Raw genomic sequence first — 23,558 nt, 5'->3', positions numbered from 1 at the left:
TCTTATCCAGAATGGAAAAATGAAATAAAAAAATGGGGTCACCGTTCATTTACGCTCACAATCTGCCTTCGAAAGAAGCATACATTTTTGTTAATGTCCCTTTTTTCTGTTGAACTAATAGGAGAAATAGCGGTAATATCGAAATAAAAAAAAGAACTAAATTACAGAAATCGTTTAAATTTTACAATTATTTAGTTTATGTACAGCTTATTCGAAAACAGCAATAAAAAATATAGGTCACCGATGAGTTAAAAAAGATATTTCTATTTTAATGCCAACAAAATACATTTTTTCACCAAAGGGAGATAATTTAGAGCTTTTTCAATGATAACGACATTTTAAAAGTCACCTGGGGTCAACACGAATTAATTTTTTGGAATGATTTTTGTACCCATATGATAAAGTTACAACTACTTAAGGTAATGTATCGAATTTGTAATGTAAAATAAAAGTTTATTTTTTTTCGGAAAATCTTATACCCGCGAGCCTCCTTAAACACAGCGAGAAAAACCTGCAACTGAAAGTAGGCATCGGCTTACCCTTAAACAATAATGTTTACTAGTTTAGTGAAAATGGACGACATACTAAACTCCAAAACATATAAATGAAAGAAAATTAAAAAAAAAACCGTTCAAGACAAACAAAGACGAGAGACTCCTGACTTAGGACAGACGCAAAAATGCGGCGGCGTAACACATTGTGGCGATATCTCAACCCTCCCCTATACCTCTATCCAATGTATATTAAACGAGCACAAATCATCACGCACAGCAAAACTCATTTTATTAATGTCAGAATAGGTAACAAAACAAACGAAGAAAAATGACAATGATACAGAGTTTGACTGTCCCTCTGGGATCATTTGTCCCTCTTTTACAAACATGCCAGCTCCAAACCGCAATTCAAAGGATTGAAATATTGTGTCTTCATCATATTAAAATCAAGAAAAAATCCTCCCGTTAGGGGTTTAGTATCATACCATCATAAACTATATAAACTATGGGGAAAAAAACCGTATCATGCTAACAACTGGTTTTATAGTAAATGAGTTTATTTCTGATGAAATGAGTGAATCAATATTTATATAAAAAATGACATCTTTAATTACCTGACAACAGTTTCATTACTATATCACTCCCGAATAAGTATGTTTAAATATTTGGTTAGCTTCTGAGGTTAATGACGATATGTGTGTGCTTTGTTTAGAATATATCCATAAAAGATATGATATTAAATACCTTAATACACTGGTACATTCACAAGCGAATCTCACAAATTGGGATACATAAACGCCAAGATAATTACAAGGGAACGTCACCATCTCAAAATTAATGGATAATTAACAATAGAAAATGAAAAATCATCTCTTTTGCCATAAATTTAGGAAAGAGCCAAGTTTTCTGTTAGTATTTTTCTACTATAAGAATTAACAAGAAATATTTTGAGGACTATTTCGTAATTTTTCTCTGATAAGACAAATTTATGCAACGGCGTTCACAAAATTGCCGGCAAATATGAAATGCGTTTTTAAAACATCTTTTAAATAGGAAGTTTATTTTTAGATAAAATGATGAACGCTTATCATTGAAATCCACATTATTAGTAAGATTATAGAAATTAAATCTATAAATTATGAAAAGAAAACGGAAAAAAATGTAAAACTTGTGACATTAAATTAGCATAATATAGAGTTTTTTTTAAATTAAACTTATAAGCAAAAAATATGAGTTATACATGTTTTTGGAAAATGCGCTTTTCAAAGTAGTTCTAGTAGAATTGCATCAAAGGTCCGTGTACATTTGTGTTTGTTCATTTGTTTTTCTTCTTGTAAAATTCAAATAAAAGATATTTAGATGACATGTCGGCTCTCAATGAAGATGATTTAATTGTGTACACTAAAAAGTTGTATCCTGCTGAACTGACTTTGAATAAGGGTAATACTAACAAAATAAAAAAGAACGAAAATATTTTCGATTTTGATAATAAAACAAAAACGAAAAATAGATGAGTTTTCGGATGATGTCATGCTTTGGGTTATAACATGATATGTTGACCATTGATGTTATGTCTATATATAAATTCTGTATTTTGACACATCTTTTAGGTTTATAGGTAAGATAAGTATATGTTTTGCAGGATACCTAAAATCACATGTGTTTATCAAAACTGCCGATTTAAACAACGCCTAGTGCATGTCATTTGTATATCCTGTTCAAAAACCGATAATATAAATTTTAACTGTAATCGGCGGAATTCTGTGTCCCATTGTAATGCTTATTCGTGTTTCTGTATGCTGCATTGGGCATTGTGTGAAACATCCCAACACTTTATCCACCAACCCTTCATCACCCAAACGAACCCAATGCCGGTCAGGTTTATAAAATTAGTAATCTCCTTAGCATTTTTGTTGGGTTTCCATTTTATCAAATAAAAACGAAAAGTGGACGATGTCACACTGTGGGTAAAGCCATGGTATGTTGTTATTATGTCTATATATATTTTTTTTTTATTTTGGCAAATATTTTAGGTTTATAGGTAAGATAAGGTATATGTTTTGCAGTATACCTCAAAGAGGTTGCACGTGTTTATCAACATTACCGATTTTAATAACGCCTTTTGCATGTCATTCGCGTATCCTGTTCAAAAACTGATTTATGTAAACATTAACTGTACTCAATGGCATTATGTGCCTCATTATTATTCTTATTCGTGTACGTGAATGCTGCACTGTTCAATGTGTGTACCACCCCCATACCGTACCCACCACCCACACATACACAACTCGGTTGATGAAATAAATATAAACTTGGTATTTGAGTGTTTTATTCTTTTTATTAGATAAATAAATTTCATTATTACTTTCTCCCTTTGAGAATACGTTTCGAAGTTACACGAGTCATGATTCAATATCATTATCAACAATTAGCTGATGACTATTGCAAACTTTTCATTGCTTTTAGACAACACCAGCAGTGCAATGATATATGACTGTCAACTTATTTTAAATGAATGGCAATTTTGAAAGCAAGCTGTCAAAAGCTGCTAGCATGTTTTCAAGATGGTTGGCCAAAAATATACGATAATGTATTATAGCCCATGGCAACTAATGGTATCATCTCGGAGGAAATGACCGACATTAACTATACTCCACTGCTATAAGTTCACAGAAATAGTACTACTGTAACAATTTTAATGTATCGTTTGCACGCGATAGAAATTATTTCTGTGAATAATAAAAACTCATACAACGTTAAAAGGCCAAAATTATTTTATGTTCGCTTTGAAATCGCTTTTTATTTCTCATATTTCCGTACGTTAAACTCCGACGAGTATGTGTCGAATTAAAAAAGTTTGTATGGATTAAGAACTGAGATATTATAGTATTATTAAATACTTAATTTCACCGAAACATATGTATTTTATTTTCATATACTCATAAAACAGATATATTTTTCTTTGCTTATTGACACAAATTCATTTTTACATGCAAACATAGAATGATAGATCAATTTACCAAATATTCATACTCTGCTAATATTTATATGCATGTGGACAGTGTAGGAAGTTTATCATGCCTAAGAAAATTACACTTAAAAAGATCTTAAAGTAGCTTGTAAAAGGCATTCTTTACCTTGCTTTGTCATAAAATTGAATAACTTCAACATCGTACTTGTTTTAATCAAGCGTCAGTAGTGCATAAATAAAGGTAACAGTAGTATACCGCTGTTAAAAATTCAGAAATCGATTGAGAGAAAAAAATCCAGGTTACAAACTAAAACTGAGGGAAATGCATCAAATATAAGAGGAAAACTACGACACAACAGAAACAAAAACAACATTACAATGTAACAAACACAGATACGAACTATGATTTAACAATGGTCATTTTCCTGACTTGGTACAGGAGATTTAAGAAGAAAAAAAGTGAGTTGAACCTGGTTTTGTGGCATGTCAAACCTCCCGCTTTAATGGCAATGCATCTGTTGCAAATAAAAAATTTCAATCCTGGTTTTTATGATGAGTTTCTTTCCCATAAAAACATAGTAAGAACACTTTAAAGTCAGCAGATAACAACTGTGTGTTGTTAAATATTTGCTGTATACAGATATAAACCAAAAAATCAAAGTTTCTTATTTAAGTGAGAAGACATAGTGAGAGCCTTGTGGTTTTCAAAGGCGATCTCTACGTTCAGTGTTAATGTGTTTGACGTGTTCTTTGCAGCCTTCATATGCCTCAACCAAATAACAACATCAGATTACCAGTGTTGTTTGTCTTTCTATCTGATACTTTAACAGAACATGTTCTAAAGTATTTGATTCCTTAAATAAACTCTATCCATACTTTATTAAAGAGTTGTACAACGAACAAAATAAGCTTTCAAGAGTTGACAGAAATGCTTTCTATTTACATCAATTCTACGATACTAAATACAATTAATTCACAGCATATAATGGAAATTCAAAATATATTTCACAAACTTATCTTGAAACCAGTGTTTCAGATTAACTAAAACAATCTTTTAGCATTTGTAGAGTGTTATATAATTATTATGTCATCCATTAAACATTGCCAAATCCAATTGAGTGACATAGACTACGATGTTCATTAAATCCAACATCTGTTATATTTCATGTGTTCGCCCAAGAGCAAATATGGATAACGCATTTTCCTATTATTAAACTAAGAAATTATATAGTCATAACATAACATTGTATAGTGCAGAATCAGTCATATTCATATTAAGTCTATAAAAGCTGATGTGTTTACTTCTGAATTTCTTACATTGTTTATGTTCCGTCGTCAGAATGACTGTTTTTGACATATTTCTTTCCTTGCGTTTCTTCGAATTATTTCTTACACAGAATAAATTACCAACAACAGCGAGAAAATTACAACAAGATTTGTTATGTTTTCCTGTCACGCGACCCTTAACCATGCCTTCACATAAAGTTTATTGGCAAAGGCTACAAATGTTGACAATTACAAGATTTGATTAAGTATAGAAACACTATTTGCATGTGAAAAAAGATTTTTAAAATCTGGAACTGCAGATTGGCATTATCATGTATTTTAAAAAGTCAGACAGTAAACTTCCGTATTATTAACATTAACTTTAGTTACCTACTTGATATGTTTTATGTGTATGCATTTGAAAGATTTAACAGGTACATCTGGTATTGAAGTAGCCTGATATATGTTTTGTAGAAAACAATTATAAAGTCATACAAATATTTGAAATCTTCTGATCTTTATACTTGCTAACCAGTTACTCTTTTTTTTTTATGGTAATATAGTAGTTACTACATTTAAAATATAACAATAATTATAGGTTAGACAATACTTGGTCATGTTTTATGAAGATTTAAGCCCAAGGCGAAGCCGAGGGCTTAAAACTTCATAAAACATGACCAAGTATTGTCTGACCAATTTAGAACATATTCACACTTTCGAGTGACCTTACAAAATTATTCTTTCCCATTGTAATATTCAAACCTTGAAAAGAGTTCAAATTTTATAATGAACCAAATGTAAAACATAGGTAATCATTTCAATGGATGGAATGAAATAGCACTGACATAGTGAGGACCGAATGGATAAATTGTTTTTCTTCTGCTTCAGGTAAAATTTAATACTAATAAAGTTTAAGATTTTTTTATTTTAAAAAAAAGCAGCATAATGTTATAAAAATCCCCTTTTTAAAATTTGAGTTTTTTTATACATATAAAACTCTGTATAAGCATTTGAATTCAGACCATTCAACGTTAAATGCTTACTTTTTTTTATTGATAACTTAGTATGTATTGTGTTTCTCCATAAACAAAAATCCTTTGCTTTATATATGAGCAGTCTGAAATTGTTTTCTTGAAAGAAAAAAAAATACTTCAAATGCTCGGTTTATAACATATAAGAATTATGTTACCTTCATCCTTACTCCCATTGTTTTTGTTTATTCTATATTATGTTTACCATTAGAAAAGTCTGGAAAATTTGCAAAATTCAAAATAATTTGTTTTAATGTTTGCTCTTTGATCTTTAATCAGTAGGCTGTTTTCCAAGGGAAAATGCCTCAGGCGCTTGTACACTTCATTAGTGCAGTTATTAAGAGTTCACTTTCATAATTAAATGACAATGAAAAGTCATTCATGTATAGCATTTCATAGTGCATGGAAAACCATGTACTATGAAAATTAGAGGGCAAAAAACTGACTTTTCATTGGACGAGAAGGGGTGAGTATGTTCTAATTGTTTTTCACTAATGAAACACCTTTGTTCTTGCAACCGGTCGATACTTATATTTTGGAATTCCACATGATCATGCCATTCTCAGAAAGCTTATGACGTGAGTTGTACTGAGTGAAAATCTAGTCTAGGAGTACATAAACTATGTATACGTCGCTTTAAACTAGCTTTTATTAACCTTAGCTGTATTCGACAAAACCTTTCAGAATTTTAAATTATCCTTACTTTTAAACTTTTGGCCTATTATCTGGTTTTATTCGAGCGTCACTAAGTCTAATGAAGACGAAACGCGTCTGGCGTACAAAATTATAAGCCTAATATCTTTTATGATTTTTTTCAACAGACTTTTGAGGATAAAACTTTGTGGTTAACGTTACTAGCTCCTCATTTAAAACTGCTAGTTTCAAATTTTGGTATCTTATACTTCTTACTACTTGTATAAGTATTAGTTTTACTATTTTGGACAATCGTGGAACATCTATCTTTTATGTAGAATAGTGTTAAAGTGATAGAAATAATAATGGCAAAAGGAGATGTTTTTTTATAGACTGCTAAGGAAACTTTCGATACATTATACGAACATCTTTATTTGTCTTGAGACAAATGCATACGGAGCAAAACTTTACTGAAATTAGGAGTTGCTGAATGAAAAAGATCTCCCTCATTGATTTTCAGGTTTAGGTTAAACAGCATTAAATGGGTATATTAACATCTAAATTTTGGGGTAATCAATTATGGAAATTCAATTTTATTATTGTCTTTTGATATGGTAAATGAGTTGTTTCATTTTTTTTATTTTCTATTACGTACTGGTATCTATTGAGACTAAGGAGTGAATGTCAGTCTTTACGTTTTTGTCAAAAGTAAATGCAACACTTCTCGGATTAAGACTAAAATGATATGTTTATCAATTATCAGAACAATCAACAAACATATGTTTGTGATTAAGGGGAGATTGGTTGTTAAGTTACTATTTTCTCTCTCCATTTTTGTCTTTTTTTAATAACTTGTAACAGACAAGTAACTGTTTTGTATATCTGATATTTGTATTTGTAGCAAATTCATCTTCCTATCTTCTTTCGCCTGATTATTTTGATGAATATACAGATTTTGATGCGTCGATAAGACAGCATACAAACAAAACAATGATACAACAACTGTTAGCTAGGTTGACCTAGGTCTCAAACTATAAACAAATTTAAAGTTTAAACAACAGTAACGTGTAAATCTGAAAATTACCCAGAGACATGCCAATATTATATGTGGATCTAAATCTAGACAAGCTGTGAATGCATTTAAAAGATGCTAACCAATATTTGCTTTCGTCATTTATTGAAAGGAACAAAACAAACAACAGCAACTGCAAATAAGTTTTTTTAAAGGATTGTGTGCAGACAAACCGGAGCAAGCACATACGCATGTATCATCTTGTGCTATCCTACTTCTGTTTCAAGCGATTGGTTACTTTGAAATGACATTTTACGTCACAGTTTATTTAGGTGTTTTTATCTTCGGAGTCCACGTGTTAACAATTTAGTTCAACCAAAATGTCTTTAAGAAACATTATTACACTCCTTTGCCTAATAGAAAATATTAGCTTGAAGGACTAACATTCTATTAGATTTATGAAACAAGAATAACCTTTATGTAATGCAGATAACCAATTTTATTTGCTAATTAAGAAGCGGAAGAAATCCCCAATGTCTTGGTACCTTCTGATGGTTTTTATTTAGAAAAAAGACGAGACATACCCCTGGTTCATCAACTATCTGCTCATACATTGGTAACATTTTTCAAAGTCTGGAGTAGAAGATGCAAGCTCTTGAATACCAACAAGTTAGGAAATGTATATCCCATATGTAGACAAAGTTGGTATATTGCTACTAAGGTGGTAAAAAATGGTAACTGCAAATTCAAAATCGTCTTAGTTGTCAAAGATTCTGGTACTCAGATGACTGTGTGTGTCAAACTCGAGGTATAAGTCTAAAAATGAGATAGGGAAAGCCGTGTATGCTGTTTCTTTAATTTCAAGTTTTAGTGGATATATTAATAGAACCCCATAAAACATCATTGATATATCTAAATTTGTAATCTAAATATTTAACATGGCTTTATTGATATTCTAGTTTTTGACTAGTGTCTGAAGGAATTCTGCCCATATAAAGTATATTAAAAAAAATATTCACCACAAGACATAACGAGAGTCTAACTTTTGTCTTTATGAAGATGTAAGAAAAGGAATTCACAATGGCAATTTTCAATTGACAAAAACTCATTGAAACATGTGATAGATTTGCCATTATATGACAAAGTATAGAATGAAATTAATTTTTCAAACTAAAAAACTACTATCGTGTTACCTATCTTTATTACCTCTAACATAATATTTTTCCAAAAGGAAACTCTGTGCTTAACGTTACGCTTTCAAGAATGTTTGATTGCCGAGTCTTCACACCGAAATAATTTGATTATTAATGATAATTAAATTCGTATAAACTACCAGGTCTAACTATCTTAACTAACGTTAACTGAGAATATAGATAAAGAAATCGACATAATAATTGCAGTAGTAAATAAAATTGGTATTCGGAAAAAAAGTTTGATTTGTTTTTCCTAACTTAATTTACAAGATCGCATCAACGTTTATATCTTTCCGTCAGTAATGTCGAACTTATGTTTTCTATCCTTTACAGATTGAAGTTAATTCAGTTTTGCAAACTTCATTGTTTTATCAGATGCCTGCATGGTTTCAATCTGCATTTGTTAATCAGTATTATATAATTTGTTTGTACATTTGACTTGTATTCTGCTCTCATTGAGTGGTACATATATCTTTAGAGGGAATATATGTCAACATCTGTTTTACAGAATGTTGGAAGACCTGTTTCATCACTTTTATTTAGTTTTAATGGTTAAGTGTAAAACATGGTAAAACTATTTTAGTACAAAAAATAAACACTTTGTAATTTACTTGTTATTATAATGAAATCGATTCGAAAGTTGAAATGTTAAGAGTGCTTGTTGTTTGATTTTCTTCGTCTAATTACTTAAAATATGTTAAGCCAAAATTGAAAACATCTAAAGAGTATACAGACAGAGATAACAACTTATGCTCAGCTAAAGTTCTGTTTCAAAACAATGCGAACTTTTAATGACAAAATCAGTTATGTCTGCCCCCTTATAGTTAAAACCCCCAAATCTATGAAATATGGGTTTTTAGACGTCGGTTCTCCAGTTGGAAATCTATGAAATAACCGGATTGTGTGTTTATGTATCATATTTTTCTCCTAAATAATCACTGGTGGTTAAAACTATCTAGCATTTAGAATTGATAATATAAGTCAAAAGAACTTAAAGAACAAAATAGGCTTAAATAAAAATGCTAGGTTATATGGAACTGATTTTGATATACATTTGATTTTTTATTAAATGGCGGGAAAACGCTGAATCGGACTAATACTTTTGAATTGATTTAGCATTGGTCTTATTTGGGTCTAAATTAGTAAGAAAAAATCTAGAATGTTTGGTAATGACTTTTTGTGAACTGGTGAAGTCTTTTAAGAAAAGGAAAGTGGATGATATAGAACGAAATATGTTACCCTGTATCGTAGAGAAATAAACAAAGGAGTACGAAAATTTGATAAACATTCACAAATCTGACATAGGTACATCCGTAAGGGATTAATGTTGATCTAATTGGATAATTTCTATTTCTTTTAATTGAATATATTACTGGCAGCAGCAGATCTGTGGTAATCTCTGTTAGATTTATTTACAAATGCTCATACACTTTGGTGGCATATATTGTGTAAAAACATTAACCTATTGTTTTACTTTTATGATATTTCATTTTTAAAGTAAATTTTGCACAATTGCAGCGTGTAAATTTTACACTATTGTACTCCTTTGTGATAAGAGAGTCAATGATAGTTTTAAAGCTCTAAGACTTGATTAAACTCTTATTCATTCGAGATTTTGGGAGACGCGACATTTCATAGAAATTTTGAAATATTCAGGAGATGTATGTTGGTTCTAAGATCAGAAGAAAATAGTTTATAGTCATAATGGTGAAAATATTGATACATGGGGTCTTTATGTGTTGCTGGTCCAGTATTAATTCTTACAAAATCGATGTCCAAATCGATAATAGAAAAAGGTGATCACTGACAATTGGAAAATAAATGACATTCTAAGTTTGAAAAATAAAAAGACTAGGATAAATAAGATAAAAATATGTTCTAGTAACCTTAGAAAAATAGCAAAAACGTCACAGATAAATTCTTCTTTTGTAAAATAAAATTTCATATTTTGCCGATAGATTCATTTTATTATGAAAGATTTCAAATATTGAAGAGATCATAAAAGCTTAACGGAAATTCGAGAAGTACAATGTATATTGAAAATTAAAATACTGGTAAATTGTAATGCAACATGCAGAAAGATTGAGCAATAACTGTTTTCTTGTTTACTATATTGACAATAATTTCAAAACATATGAAGCATTTTATATGATTGCACTACATTATCAATAGCAGTAGAGCGGAGGAAAGCTTATAACCCTTCATTAATTTCAACCAGATTTTCAGTCATTACAAAGAATACAAACGATATTTATCTCGTAATAAAATTGATATGCTAGTTTTATCCTCTTTTAAGATAGCAAGATGAAGAATCATTAATGCCATGTTTTATTACACAAATATTTCTTAAACCTAGCTCTACGGAGTGAAGAGAAATTTATTGTAAGAGTAAGTAGTTTTGCTTGTGATCAATTTGTATTTTTTTTGTGAAATCTAAAACGCTTCAGTCCATCAGTGGATATTACAGAGGTTTTATAGTTTTAAATATCGTATTTAGATATCATAGAATAATGAAAATCAAGTTACATTCCGTTTTTTACTTTATGTTCTCTTACGTATGATATACGACACAAATAACCTGTTTTGTTTAGTCTGTAAGTCAAGATTTAGTACTAGTAAAAGTTAAATGTTGTCTAGAACATAAATTTATAACCGATTGTCTTGAAACTTACATAAATTTGATATATTGTCGTAAAAGTTACTAATTTTCTTTCTTTGAAATATTTATCAAATGCAAGGATATGCAATGTATGTCAACCTAAGATAATGTCAGAAGCTTTTTTTCAGAGGTTAAAGATAGAACAAAACAAACAAAAAAGAAACATTTTTGAAATAATATGTATGCTTAATTTTATATTCGTGTACTATAAAAGGCATTAATTTATGTTGTTTAAGGCCGCACGGTGTCCTTTAATACTAGTCAGTTGTCTTATTGGCAATTGTATCACATTTTCTACATTATGATTGTTAAGATAGATTTTTTTTTATTACTACAGGTTGCAAAATGTAAGATTTAGTGTAGAATGTACACGAAAAACCAAATAAAAAGATCTACCTATAATGATAAGAAAAAGAAAACAATTGGTTCACCGGACTTGTTTTAATGTTACATAATGTAAATATGTAAATTCATAACACATTTTATTAAAAAAATTACTTTATCTAGATTTATCTCCCTGTTATGGCAAACTACGAAAAAAACAAAATCATTCTGTTGTTTGCAGCCATAAATATGCAAAAACACACAGTTTTCAAAATTAACATGAAAAGTCTTACACATGAACTACATACTTATTTTGAAAGGAGTAGGTTCAGTAAGACCCCTTTTTGACCCCAAAATATAGCAGTTTTATAAAATTGTTTACATGTAAACTTTTAGTTATTTTTTGGAAGGTATAATGCCTCTGCTAAATAAATATGGGCTGTTTTGGCAGTACAATGCACATATATCGGGTACTTGCATCAATAAGTCATGCTAAATTACTGAAATCTTCACAATTTCAACATTTTAGTAAAAATTTAGACGGTTTCCGTCGAAAAAGAAATTGGCTGCATTCGTGTTCATTCTTGATATTTAAATGTAAGTTGTGTTTAATGATAAAACATAACATATATAAAGATCCAGGATGAACATGGATTCGGCCACTTTCATTTTTTGGCAAAAAACATATGAACAGGGACAGTTTCTGGCATATTTGATAGATTTTTGGTATATTTTAGCTAGAATCGAAGCGTTTTTAATGAGTGAATCAGTTAAAATCTTCACAAAAAATAATTGAAATTGACATTTAAGTGTTTTAAATAAACTCATCCAAAATCTTTTGTCAGATGAACTTGAAACTTGAGGCCAAAATAGGCACTTCCCGGACCTACTCCTTTGAGCATTTCATTAAAGATCTAGACCGATCGTTATCTGCTATTTCAACATTATTTTCTCTAAGAACAGAAAATATGAGGAGACAGCCAGATACCAATTTGTTTTCCTTATCTAAGAGATAGGCGAAGGTCCGTTATATAAACACAGAAGCTGTGATATTATCAAATGTTCAAATCATATATTGTGTTGTTGGGTTTACGACTATTTAACGTATTACCAATTTCAACATCAGGAATATATACATTGACTGTTAGATAAACTGTTCCGATCAAACATCGTTCTTTATCTATGTTGACCTAACTTCTCGATGATGACGTCGTGCAATAACCCAATAAAAGTATTATTAAAAGTATTTGCATTTCATAATTATTTCTGAAAAACGAAAAATGTCCTCAGACACACTGTAAAGTCATTAATAAGAATAATAAATAAAAGTCCAGGTTACAATGAATATGTTTTAGTATTTAGTAAAATTAATGTTATTTTGTCATGTTTTGTTATCTTTCATTTATGAAAAACAGGATGATTTTTTTATCTTTAACTTTATCATAATAAAATATGATCCAGATTTTAAATACTAAGCATGAAATAAAAATATTAAAATCTGGAGATGTGGTATGATTGCCACCGAGACAACTACACACCAATACTGGTTGTCGTACGGTCGAACACTGAGTAAAGCCCGCATACCACGGTAAGCTGTTAAAAAGATCGAAATGACAAGATATGAAGCAATTCAAATGAGTAATCCAATGGTCTGTTTTATTCTACAACACTTACCAGAAACAACTATGACAGACAACAACCAACAACTAGTTTTACTATCATCCTATCTGCCTACTACAAGACATGAAGAAATGACTAGGTTAGACATATTTGTGGACGCTCAATCCTCCCCTCTCCTGCCACAGTTAAAATTAAGTGTATTGATTGGTGATTGTTGGTTAGTTTACATCCAGTTGCAATTATTTCAAGCATGTTCTCGACAAGAACAAATTAATGATAAGTGAAATAGGCATGTTCCGTGATAGAGGCAGTCCAGAGTAAAGGTGGGAATTTGGACTGCAACTGAAAAATGACGGTTTATAGGATAGGGACCGAAATGATGCATTGCATATGGTCACTAAAGAGTTGTGACAAGGCTTCTAAACGCGCAGAGAATTATATTGAACATTCCCATTCTGACCGGACGTGTCTACATCCAGTCTACAATCAAGTCCATTCCAGTCTCATGTCATGTCCAGACCAGTCCAATTCAAGTGTGTCCAAACCAATCCAGTCAATATATTACTCTTTGCTTTCATGCGAACGCTATTGCTATCGATATTCAATGACAATCGCGATTATCTCAGACAATAAATAAATTCAGTACGCCATTCAATGACGTCCTCTAAGCTTAAAATGAACACCATTTTAATAATGATTATGCACTGTGTTACATCTAAGTAAGTTTTATATGGAAAATTACGCACAACCATATATTTTTTTGTTTTTTATTTATTCAAATGGTATTTTCATTCAGACAAAATTCAGCCTTGGTAATGGAATCAGAATTATCTATTTAGAATACTAAACTGATATAAATCTGTTGTTATAGTTACTAATATACCTATTTAGACAACGGATTTTCAGGCTAATCAATATGATACTGTAAAATCAAAATTTGACATCAATAAATACTAATATATAATACTACAATGCAGTTGTTCTTTCAATTAACATTTTACTTAAAAGTATTTTATGTATAACAAATTGGGTAATTCTAGTAACTAAACTTCACATCGATTACAAAAACTGATGTATGGTAATTCCGTCTTGCAACTACAGTAGTTGGGTGAACTGAATCCTCATTGAACGTTAAAGGGTACAAAACCCATAATCTTTGACTAAACTACTACTGAGCTTATTTCCCCCCTAATTAACTTATGACGAAACAATCATTTTTTGCTTGTGATTTCAAAAATTTTGAGATGTGAAGCCGATAAAACAGGTAAACATTTTATGCAGGTAAATGTTGTACACACTGTACTTAGTTCTACAAACGTTTTAGACTTGTTAAACAGGGTTGGTATCATCGGAAGACATACATTCTTTGAATGGTCGATGAATTGACAGGGTTGGTATCCTCGGACGACATACATTCATTGAATGGTCGATGAATTGACAGGGTTGGTATCATCGCACGACATACATTCTTTGAATGGTCGATGAATTGACAGGGTTGGTATCATCGGACGACATACATTCTTTGAATGGTCGATGAATTGACAGGGTTGGTATCATCGGACGACATACATTCTTTGAATGGTCGATGAATTGACAGGGTTGGTATCATCGGACGACATACATTCTTTGAATGGTCGATGAATTGACAGGGTGTAAAGAATAATACCACCATTTTTTTCCATGTAATAGATATAAGACGATGTGTTGTGAGTGCCAATGAGACAACTCTCCATCCAAATAACAATTTAGTAAGGTAAACCATTATAGGTTTATGTGCGGCCTTCAACACGGAGCCTTGGTTCACATCGAACAAAAAGCTAAACAGGGCACCAAAATTACTAGTGTAAAACCATTCAAACGGGAAAGCCTTTATCAAATTGGCATTTTTCTTTAAATAATGTGCATAAATTATTTTTGATTAAAATAATGAAATTTTCCCCGAAAGTCAAGTTGCATCATGTCAAAAAGTATAGTGAGAATTTCACAGAACATTTCATTGAATATAAGATAATCACTGAAAGTAAAGGAAATAAAATGTTCACTTCTTTTCCCCTGTTTACAAGCGTTTGATATATCGTACATATTCCTAACTTTCTAAGAATTCGTGAGCTATTACCATAATCGTAAATAGCCCTGCTTAAAATCATAAACACTTACAAGATATTGTATTTATAATTGTTTTTAGATATGTATGCATGCTTACGACACACGTCAACTTGTTGGCCTTGTAAACTTTCAACACTGTTAACCAGTCTAACATTATCGAAAATAATAAAAGAAACGCATTATTCCTTGAATTGTTTAAACAAGTCGATAATAAATTGTTTCTATTTACTGTACGCCTTCGTCCAAGGAATGCAGACAGGTACTTGATACTTCAAATAATAAAACAAATCTACAAAAACAAGGATCAACCCTTAACTATAACTAATCTGCCTGCATACCAATAAAAGCATTTGCAAACAAAACAATGTTTGCACCTTACGATTATAGGATGATAAGGAACTGAAAAACAAAACCAAATGTTACTTTTGACAACAATGCAAACAAGATGGTTAATCCAAAGTCTATTTCAAATATGTTTTATCATATTAAAAGTAATTTGAAATTGCGCCAAAAGAATAACATATCCTTTCATAAAAGCTGAGCAAATTGACCGAAAAATAAATTAATTATAACTGTAAATTGTACGCAGAAAATGTGTTTCCTATAAACACCAAATCACTCCCATAAAACAATTAATTACTATATGTATGTATATAATAATGTAATGCATATTGAAAGTTGCTGGAAGATATTCAAACTAAAACTTAAACTACAATACATTGAATATATAAAGTCATGAGTAACATTTAAGAAATTGTTTTATGAGTTTGTCCTCAATTATAGTAAAATGTTAATATTCAAAAATAAACTGAAGTCAGAAATTATAATAGTATATACACTTGAACAGAGGTTAACCCTGCCTGATGTTTCAAATGACGTTCAACGTAGGCTGAACAAAACAAATTTAACTTTTGTGTTACGCAATCATAAAAGTCACGTAATAACTTACTTAACATGCGTAAAAGCTTAAGCAACTGTCATCATTTATTGATTAATTTACTTATGATTTTAAATATACTGATCAACAAAAGTAACGATACACATGTTTAAATTTCGATTTATCATCAAATATAAAAAAAAACAGGAAAAACTGTCGTAAAGTCAGACAAAAAACATTCATTTGCAAAACAAATGCAAATATGAGTAAAATAATCTGACGAAATTGGAAAATGAATTAATACAATATTAGCACATACTTACAACTTCTCGTCCAATCAAATTGCTTAAATTTGCCTTCTAATTTTCATAGTACATACTTTTTCCGTGTACTAAGTAACTACGCATGAATGACCACAAGGGTAAGATGTCATTGTATTGTAATCAAGATATTAGAACAAAAATTGCTACTGGCTATTTTGAAATAAATTCTGTGTTCCAAATTTAACTAAATAGTTTGTAATTAGTTTTCAAACAGATTCCTACTAATCAATCTTTTGATCTAAATTTTGTTTTCACAATTACAAAAGTTTCTTTCATTAAAATAAAGAGTAATAATTATGGTGCTTTATACCTTGATCAAAGTATAACTCAATCTAAAATTTGTAATCCTTTATCTTCCATGCAATTACTGTGTACACAAAAAGAGTCAACCATGAATCTTTTGAAGGGAAATTATTAATAAAGCAATTTGATATATTTAGTCATAAATTGGTCGATAATTGGTTGCCTAATGTCCAGTGACAAATATTCCATGCATATAAACTATCCACTAGACTACCTATGGGTACATACCAGGGGCAGATCCAGCCATTTTTAAAAGGTATTTCAACCAAAGATGTAGGAGGGGGATCCAACTGTTTGTACTCATTCAAAAGCATTTTCAAGATAGTTTTAGGTTTTATTTGAATTTTAAAAAAAATGTTTTTAAGAATGTAAAGCTTTCACTGCAATTTAAGAATTGTCTGCTCTTGGTGAATTCATTTTGTCATCTTACCATGTAAATAAGTACATGTATAGAAAAACAACGCTTTATATCAATAAACATACTTACACCAGCAGCTACCTTCTTTACATTATAAAGTCAAGGGCCTTTTGAAATCCCATTTGTACAATGATATTATAGTGAGTATATATACAAAACTACGTAAATGAGCTACATCCAATTCAGCCAAAACATGTCAATAGACTAATTACAGGATTACTCAAGTTGTGAATATGTGCTAAATTGGATATTGTATAGAAAGGTATATACTATGAAAATAAGAGCTTGGGGCAAAGCCCCGCGCTCTAATTTTCATAGTATATACCTTTCTATACAATAACAGAGACTTATTGATATTGAACAAAGCGGTCACATTTATTTTGTCCAAGATGATGACAAAAGTTGACACTTAATTTCGAAGATTTTCTTTAAATATTTGTTTATTGTATTGATGCGTACGCCACACGTCAACTTATTAAACCTGTAAACTGTCAACACTGTTAACCAGTCTACCATTGTCGAAAATAATAAAAGAAACGCATTATTTCATGAACTTTGTTTACAAGTGGATAATAAATTGTTTCTATTTACTGTACTCCTTCGTCCGAGGTATGCATATCCGAAAATACAGGTACTTGATGCTTCAAATAATAAAAGTTCTACAAAAACAAGGACCAACCCTTAACTATAAATTATCTGCCTGCATACCAATAAAACCATTTGCAAACAAAACAATGTTTGCACTTACGATTAAAATGAACCGAAAAGCAAAACAAAATACTTTTGACAACAATGCAAACAAGATTCTTCGAAGCTTTTTTTCATATATATTTTTTATCAACTTAGATTTAATCTGTAATTCGGTCGAATTAATTACACATTCTTTCATAAAAACTGAGCGAATTGACCGAATAATAAAGTGATTATAAATGTAAATTGTACGCAGAAAATCATATGTTTCCTGTAAACACCAAATCACTCCCATGAAACAATTAATTAATATATATGTATGTATATAATAATGAAATGCATATTGTCAGTTGCTGGAAGATATTCAAACTAAAACTAAAACTACAATATAATGAATACTTGTTTTTGTATTGCTATGAGTTACAATTTATGACAAAAATCAGCAAAGACCAATCGAAACAACATCTGATAAACAAATTTAATAATACTTTTAGATATTTGGATGATATTTTGACTATCAATAAGGACGACTTCAGTATAAATACTAAAACAAATATCCTGTTATACTTACTTTAAATAAAGCTAATGCTAATAATGACCACTGCCCGTTCCTCGGTCATGATATCTATATCATTAACGGAAAGCTGAATACTAAAATGTATGATAAAAGAGATGATTTTTCCTTTCCTTACGTTAATTATCCATTTTTAGATGGTGACATTCCCTTGTCACCATCTTACGGTGTTTATATATTTCAACTTGTACGATTCGCTCGTGTATGGATTAAAATTGAGAAAGGATATGGGGAATGTGTCAAAGTGACAACAACCCGACCATGGAGCAGACAACAATGTTTTAGATTTTAACTAAATAAACGGTAGTACTGAAATATTATTACACCCGGGTTTTCGATATCACAAACTAGTCAAAACATTTACTAGTTTGTGATATCAACGGCTAAATTGTACCATCGGATTAAGAGCACCATTCGAAAATATAGCTCAACATGCAGACTTCTTATGCGTTAAGGTATTTTACATCCAATTTCTTAAGGAAATATTCTTTATAAAGCTAAAAAATGTCAGCATTCACCTCAGAAGCTAACAAAACATTAAAATACTTAGTAGACTTATTAAGAAGGGATATAAATACGATACAGTTGTCAGGTCATTAAAGATTGCATATTTTGGCGTTAATATTGATTCAATGATAGGGTCTTTGCATCGGAACTAAACACATCAATTAAAAAAAAAACAGTTGTTGGCATTACACGGATTAATATGTTCTTCTCACATATGTTACGATGGTATGATACTAAACCCCTAACGGGAATGATTGTGTCTGATATTCATATGATAAAGACATCATCTTTCAATCAGTTTAATTGAAGTCTGGAGCTGGCATGTCAGTAAACTGCTAGTAGTCTGCTGTTATTTATGTATTATTGTCATTTTGTCTTTTTTCTTTGGTTACATCTTCTGAATCAGACTCGGACTTCTGTTGAACTGAATTTTAATGTGCGTATTGTTATGCTTTTACTTTTCTCAATTGTATAGAAGTATAGAGGGAGGGTTGAGATCTCATAAACATGTTTAACCCCGCCGCATTTTCCGGCCTGTCCCAATTAAGGAGCCTCTGACCTTTGTTAGCCTTTTATGATTTTTAATTTGAGTTTCTTGTGTACATTATGGAGTTTAGTATGGCGTTCATTATTACTGCATAAGTATATATATTTGTTTAGGGGCCAGCTGAAGGACGCCTCCGGGTGCTGGAATTTCTCGCTGCTTTAAAGACCCGTTGGTGACCTTCTACTGTTGTCTGTTCTATGGTCGGGTTGTTGTCTCTTTGAATATATAACGTCATGAATAACATTTAAGAAATTATTTTATAAGCTTTTCTTCAATTATGATGAAACGTGAAATATATAACTTCAAATATATATGCAAAAATAAACTGAAGCCAAAAAAATAATAATATATAGACAGAGGTTAACACTATCTGACGTTTCAATTGACGTTTAACGTGTGCCGAACAATAAAGTAAAGTTATCAAATTCAAGTTTTGTTTTGATAAATCATAAAAGTAACGTAATAACGTTATTGCGTAAAAGCTTAAGAAACTGTCATTATTTGTTGAATATTCTTCTTATGATTTTAATATACTGGTCAACGAAAGAAACGATGCGCAAGTTTTAAACTCCAATGTATCATACAATACAATAGATAGGAAAAAACTGTTAAATGATCTGATGGTCATTTTCAAAGCAAATCCATATATGAGTAAAATAATCTGATCAAATTGGAAAGCAAAAAATACCATGTTATTGAAAAAAGGGGTCAAATGTATTGTACCAGAAAATATCTGCAAAGGCATTCCAAATTTCAAGCAGTTCAAGTTTAAGTTTTAAAAAACAATTTATTTGGTTTTTTTGGGTTTAATAATGACTATTGCATCAAAAAAATCGTATTTGAATTTTTAATCTACAAGTAGTAACATTGCAAGTTTCGCCGAGCAGGATGCTGGACAATACCAAGCCTGGACAATGAGAACCATGAGTGGAAACTTTATAATGACCAAAATCGACAATTAAACAAGTAGCCGTCTATAACAAACAAACAACTGAAAAATTTAGTAATACAAACAACACAAAACTCATTTTATTCTTGAAGGGTACTTAGTAATCATTTCCTGCTTATGAGCTACTAACACCCGTAAAACATATGTAACCACAACTTATATGTATATTCAAAAGATCCTTTGTCTCAATTGTTTTGTAGAGGTCCAACTATTTCAATTTACCATTATATTCTCCATATCTTGCAGAACTTAACAAATGAATTAAGCATGTGATTTGTGTTCGTCCTGACGATTTCGGTAATATTTTCCACTGGATATATCATTTGAAAAATAATGTGTTTTTCATCAGACTAACACTGTCTATTTTTTGGAACTCTCGACTACAATTACATCTGCAAAATTATTAATAATCAGACGTTAACTGTTTTGTATTGATTGATTGATGTTTGCTTAATGTCCAGTGTCAAAAGTTGTATGCAATACGATAACTAATTACCCTAAACTAAACAAATCAACACATTAGTAGGAACATTATATTGACTATCGCAGCTTTCATTTGTAATACAACTGTTAAGTAGAAATTGGTAATCTAAGTTACTTTAAAGAAATGCCCGAAGCGTATTTTTGTCATTTCAGTTTTGGTTTGAATTAAAACAGAAAACGTAAATTTCACAAGCGCTAACGCCTCTCTGTAGCGTATCTGCAAAACTAATGTTCAATGAGACAAGATAAAATGCAACTATCTGAAATAGTTTCGACCGGCTAGAATTGTCAATGTTTTGGAGTATTAGGAGTACAGAATGGAAACAAGGAATGTGTCAAAGAACTACTGACATGTTAGCTCATAATTCCTTGCTCCATACTTTAGGTAATCTGATTAAAAGATCATGTCTTCATCGTGAGACAATCAACCACTTTCCCCCGTTAGTGGTGTAGTAACACGTCAGCATACATTTTACGAGAAGATCATAACCCGTATTATGCCATTGACTGGTTTTAGAAAAAATGGGTTTATTTCCAATACAAAAACTCTATGAATGAATACATACACAAGTGATTCGAAAACATTAAGCTATACTGTTGTCTGTTCCGTGGTCGGGTTGTTGTCTCTTTGGCACATTACCCATTTCCATTCTCAATTTTATCACAATCGAAAAAAGGATAATTAACAATAGGAAAATCATCTATTTTAGTGTTACGTTTCCCGTAAGAGATATAGATACTACAACCATGGAATAGACTGTGTCCATTTTAGTATAAGCTTTAAATTAAGTAAGTGCAAAAAGATAAATCTCTTATGTGTACAAACTGAATATTTTATTGAGAGCTACAATATCATCCAAATATCTAAAACTATTGTAAAATCTGAGTATAAGATGTTCAACTTGTTTCGTTTGTTTGTTTACTATTTTCAATCTTTACAAGTGAATCTCTAATCATCATTCCGTTATTTTTTTTTACGCGTTTTTTGTTTTCATTCAAAGACAAACTGAAGAAACATTTGCAAAGATTAAAAAGCATGTTAATAATTAATTGATAGAAACTAACCTCACAAAAACTACCAATCCTAGATCAGACAAATCATCCTTTAAATCGTCAAGATTCGCTTGCACTAGTAAACGCTGTCTTGGTGTTAAATACATATTCAAGTTTTCCTTTCCGACTTTCGTTTTTCCGGGTGTTTTATTTCCCATTTTCGAAATGCTCTCTTAAAATATCACAAATGAAAACAAATTTTACATTTCAAAAAAGAATTTAACATGACAGATGTGCGATCACATTGTTTTATCAAAGAACATCCTTTTACATGTATAAGCTTTTCTATTAAGTCCATGAATACAAAGATAGAGCAGCAATATGATTGTCAGAATTAACCATTAAAGCAATTGTTCTGTGACGTGTTAAAGATCGTTTATATTTCTCGAAATAACCAATTGCTATAGAGAAATTGTAATTATAGTCACATGCTAGGACTAATCCAGGTTGTATCAATCTGATCCATGATAAAAACTGGTGTATTTAAAAGCATAAGCATTTACGTTTATTTATTTTGACAGATAAATTAGCGGTAAACTATTAACACGAATAAATACAATAAAAACTGTCCCTCTCAATACCTCATATCGTAACAAGAAACTTTCTCTTACTGCTACCTGCTTCGACATAAAGATAAGATTATGAGTGCATGGATGCAATTAATTACTATGTCTATATTCAATGCATGAATAAAAATGAACTGTTCATCATTGTTCAGTTAAACAGTAATTAAGTCAAATAAAGTTTCCGGAAGTGAATTAATCTCTGCCAGATTTCTCTACGTGCTTTAATGGTAGTCAGTTAATTGTCTTGATCTCTTAAATCTATCGATTTGATAAACCTGTTGATTGGTATATAAATCAGCTAAGAATTCAAAGAATAAAATTGCGTAATCGTAATATGGACAATATGACAGGCAGGCAACAATTTATACATGCAGTTGTTAATTTCCGGGTCATCTTTGGAGAGATGTTTGTCCAGACAATTTAGCAGTTTGAACCTAACCCGAAAGTAATTGCAACAGAAGATTTTTAAGTTTTACTTTTAAGCCTTTTACCCCAAATATACACAAAAAATGTCCCATAAAATCTAAAATAAGGAAGAATAAAAAATCATCATCTTAAATTCCTATGGAGATTTGCATTATAAAGGGAGATAATTCTTGCAAAGAAGGTTGAAATATCAATAAAAATTGATACAAAATTATAACTTTACCGCTTCTATTCATCAGAATGTATTGATTCTTGACTTTTTTAGCGGTCTTTAGAATATTACAAACAACTGTTAAGGTGTTTTCATATCTTTAATCAAGCTATAGGTTGCACTTTGTAAATACAGCTGTTTCTGAAAACCATCCTCTTTTGGGGAATAATTGAATATTCATAGAAAATTAATTTTGTTTACATACTGGTTCCCAGTTATGCTCTGTTCCATATCGCAGAGACAGAACTTGGGAATGTTACCAGTAAATAAACACGTGCATATTGTTTACATTGAAATCTGTGGTAACCTTTCATTCGAGGTA

The 23,558-nt window shown here is 30.7% G+C and overlaps 1 protein-coding gene across 2 annotated transcripts in view; it reads right to left on the bottom strand.

The window, feature by feature from the left end:
- LOC134709698 (cytoglobin-1-like) overlaps positions 1–22,703 on the bottom strand; it is a 28,484-nt gene extending 5,781 nt beyond the window's left edge. The window contains exon 1 of one of the 2 annotated variants that reach the window (XM_063569847.1): positions 22,615–22,703. In XM_063569847.1, coding sequence (XP_063425917.1) covers positions 22,615–22,619 — 5 coding nt within the window. In that variant the 5' untranslated portion in view covers positions 22,620–22,703. The other variant, XM_063569846.1, reaches the window with a different exon arrangement.
- Between the last annotated feature and the right edge of the window lie 855 nt (positions 22,704–23,558).

The sequence above is a fragment of the Mytilus trossulus genome, chromosome 3 (genome assembly GCF_036588685.1).
Source record: "Mytilus trossulus isolate FHL-02 chromosome 3, PNRI_Mtr1.1.1.hap1, whole genome shotgun sequence".
NCBI lineage: Eukaryota > Metazoa > Mollusca > Bivalvia > Mytilida > Mytilidae > Mytilus > Mytilus trossulus.
Note: the sequence above shows the minus strand (reverse complement) of the source record. Positions and strands in the feature narration are given on the sequence as shown.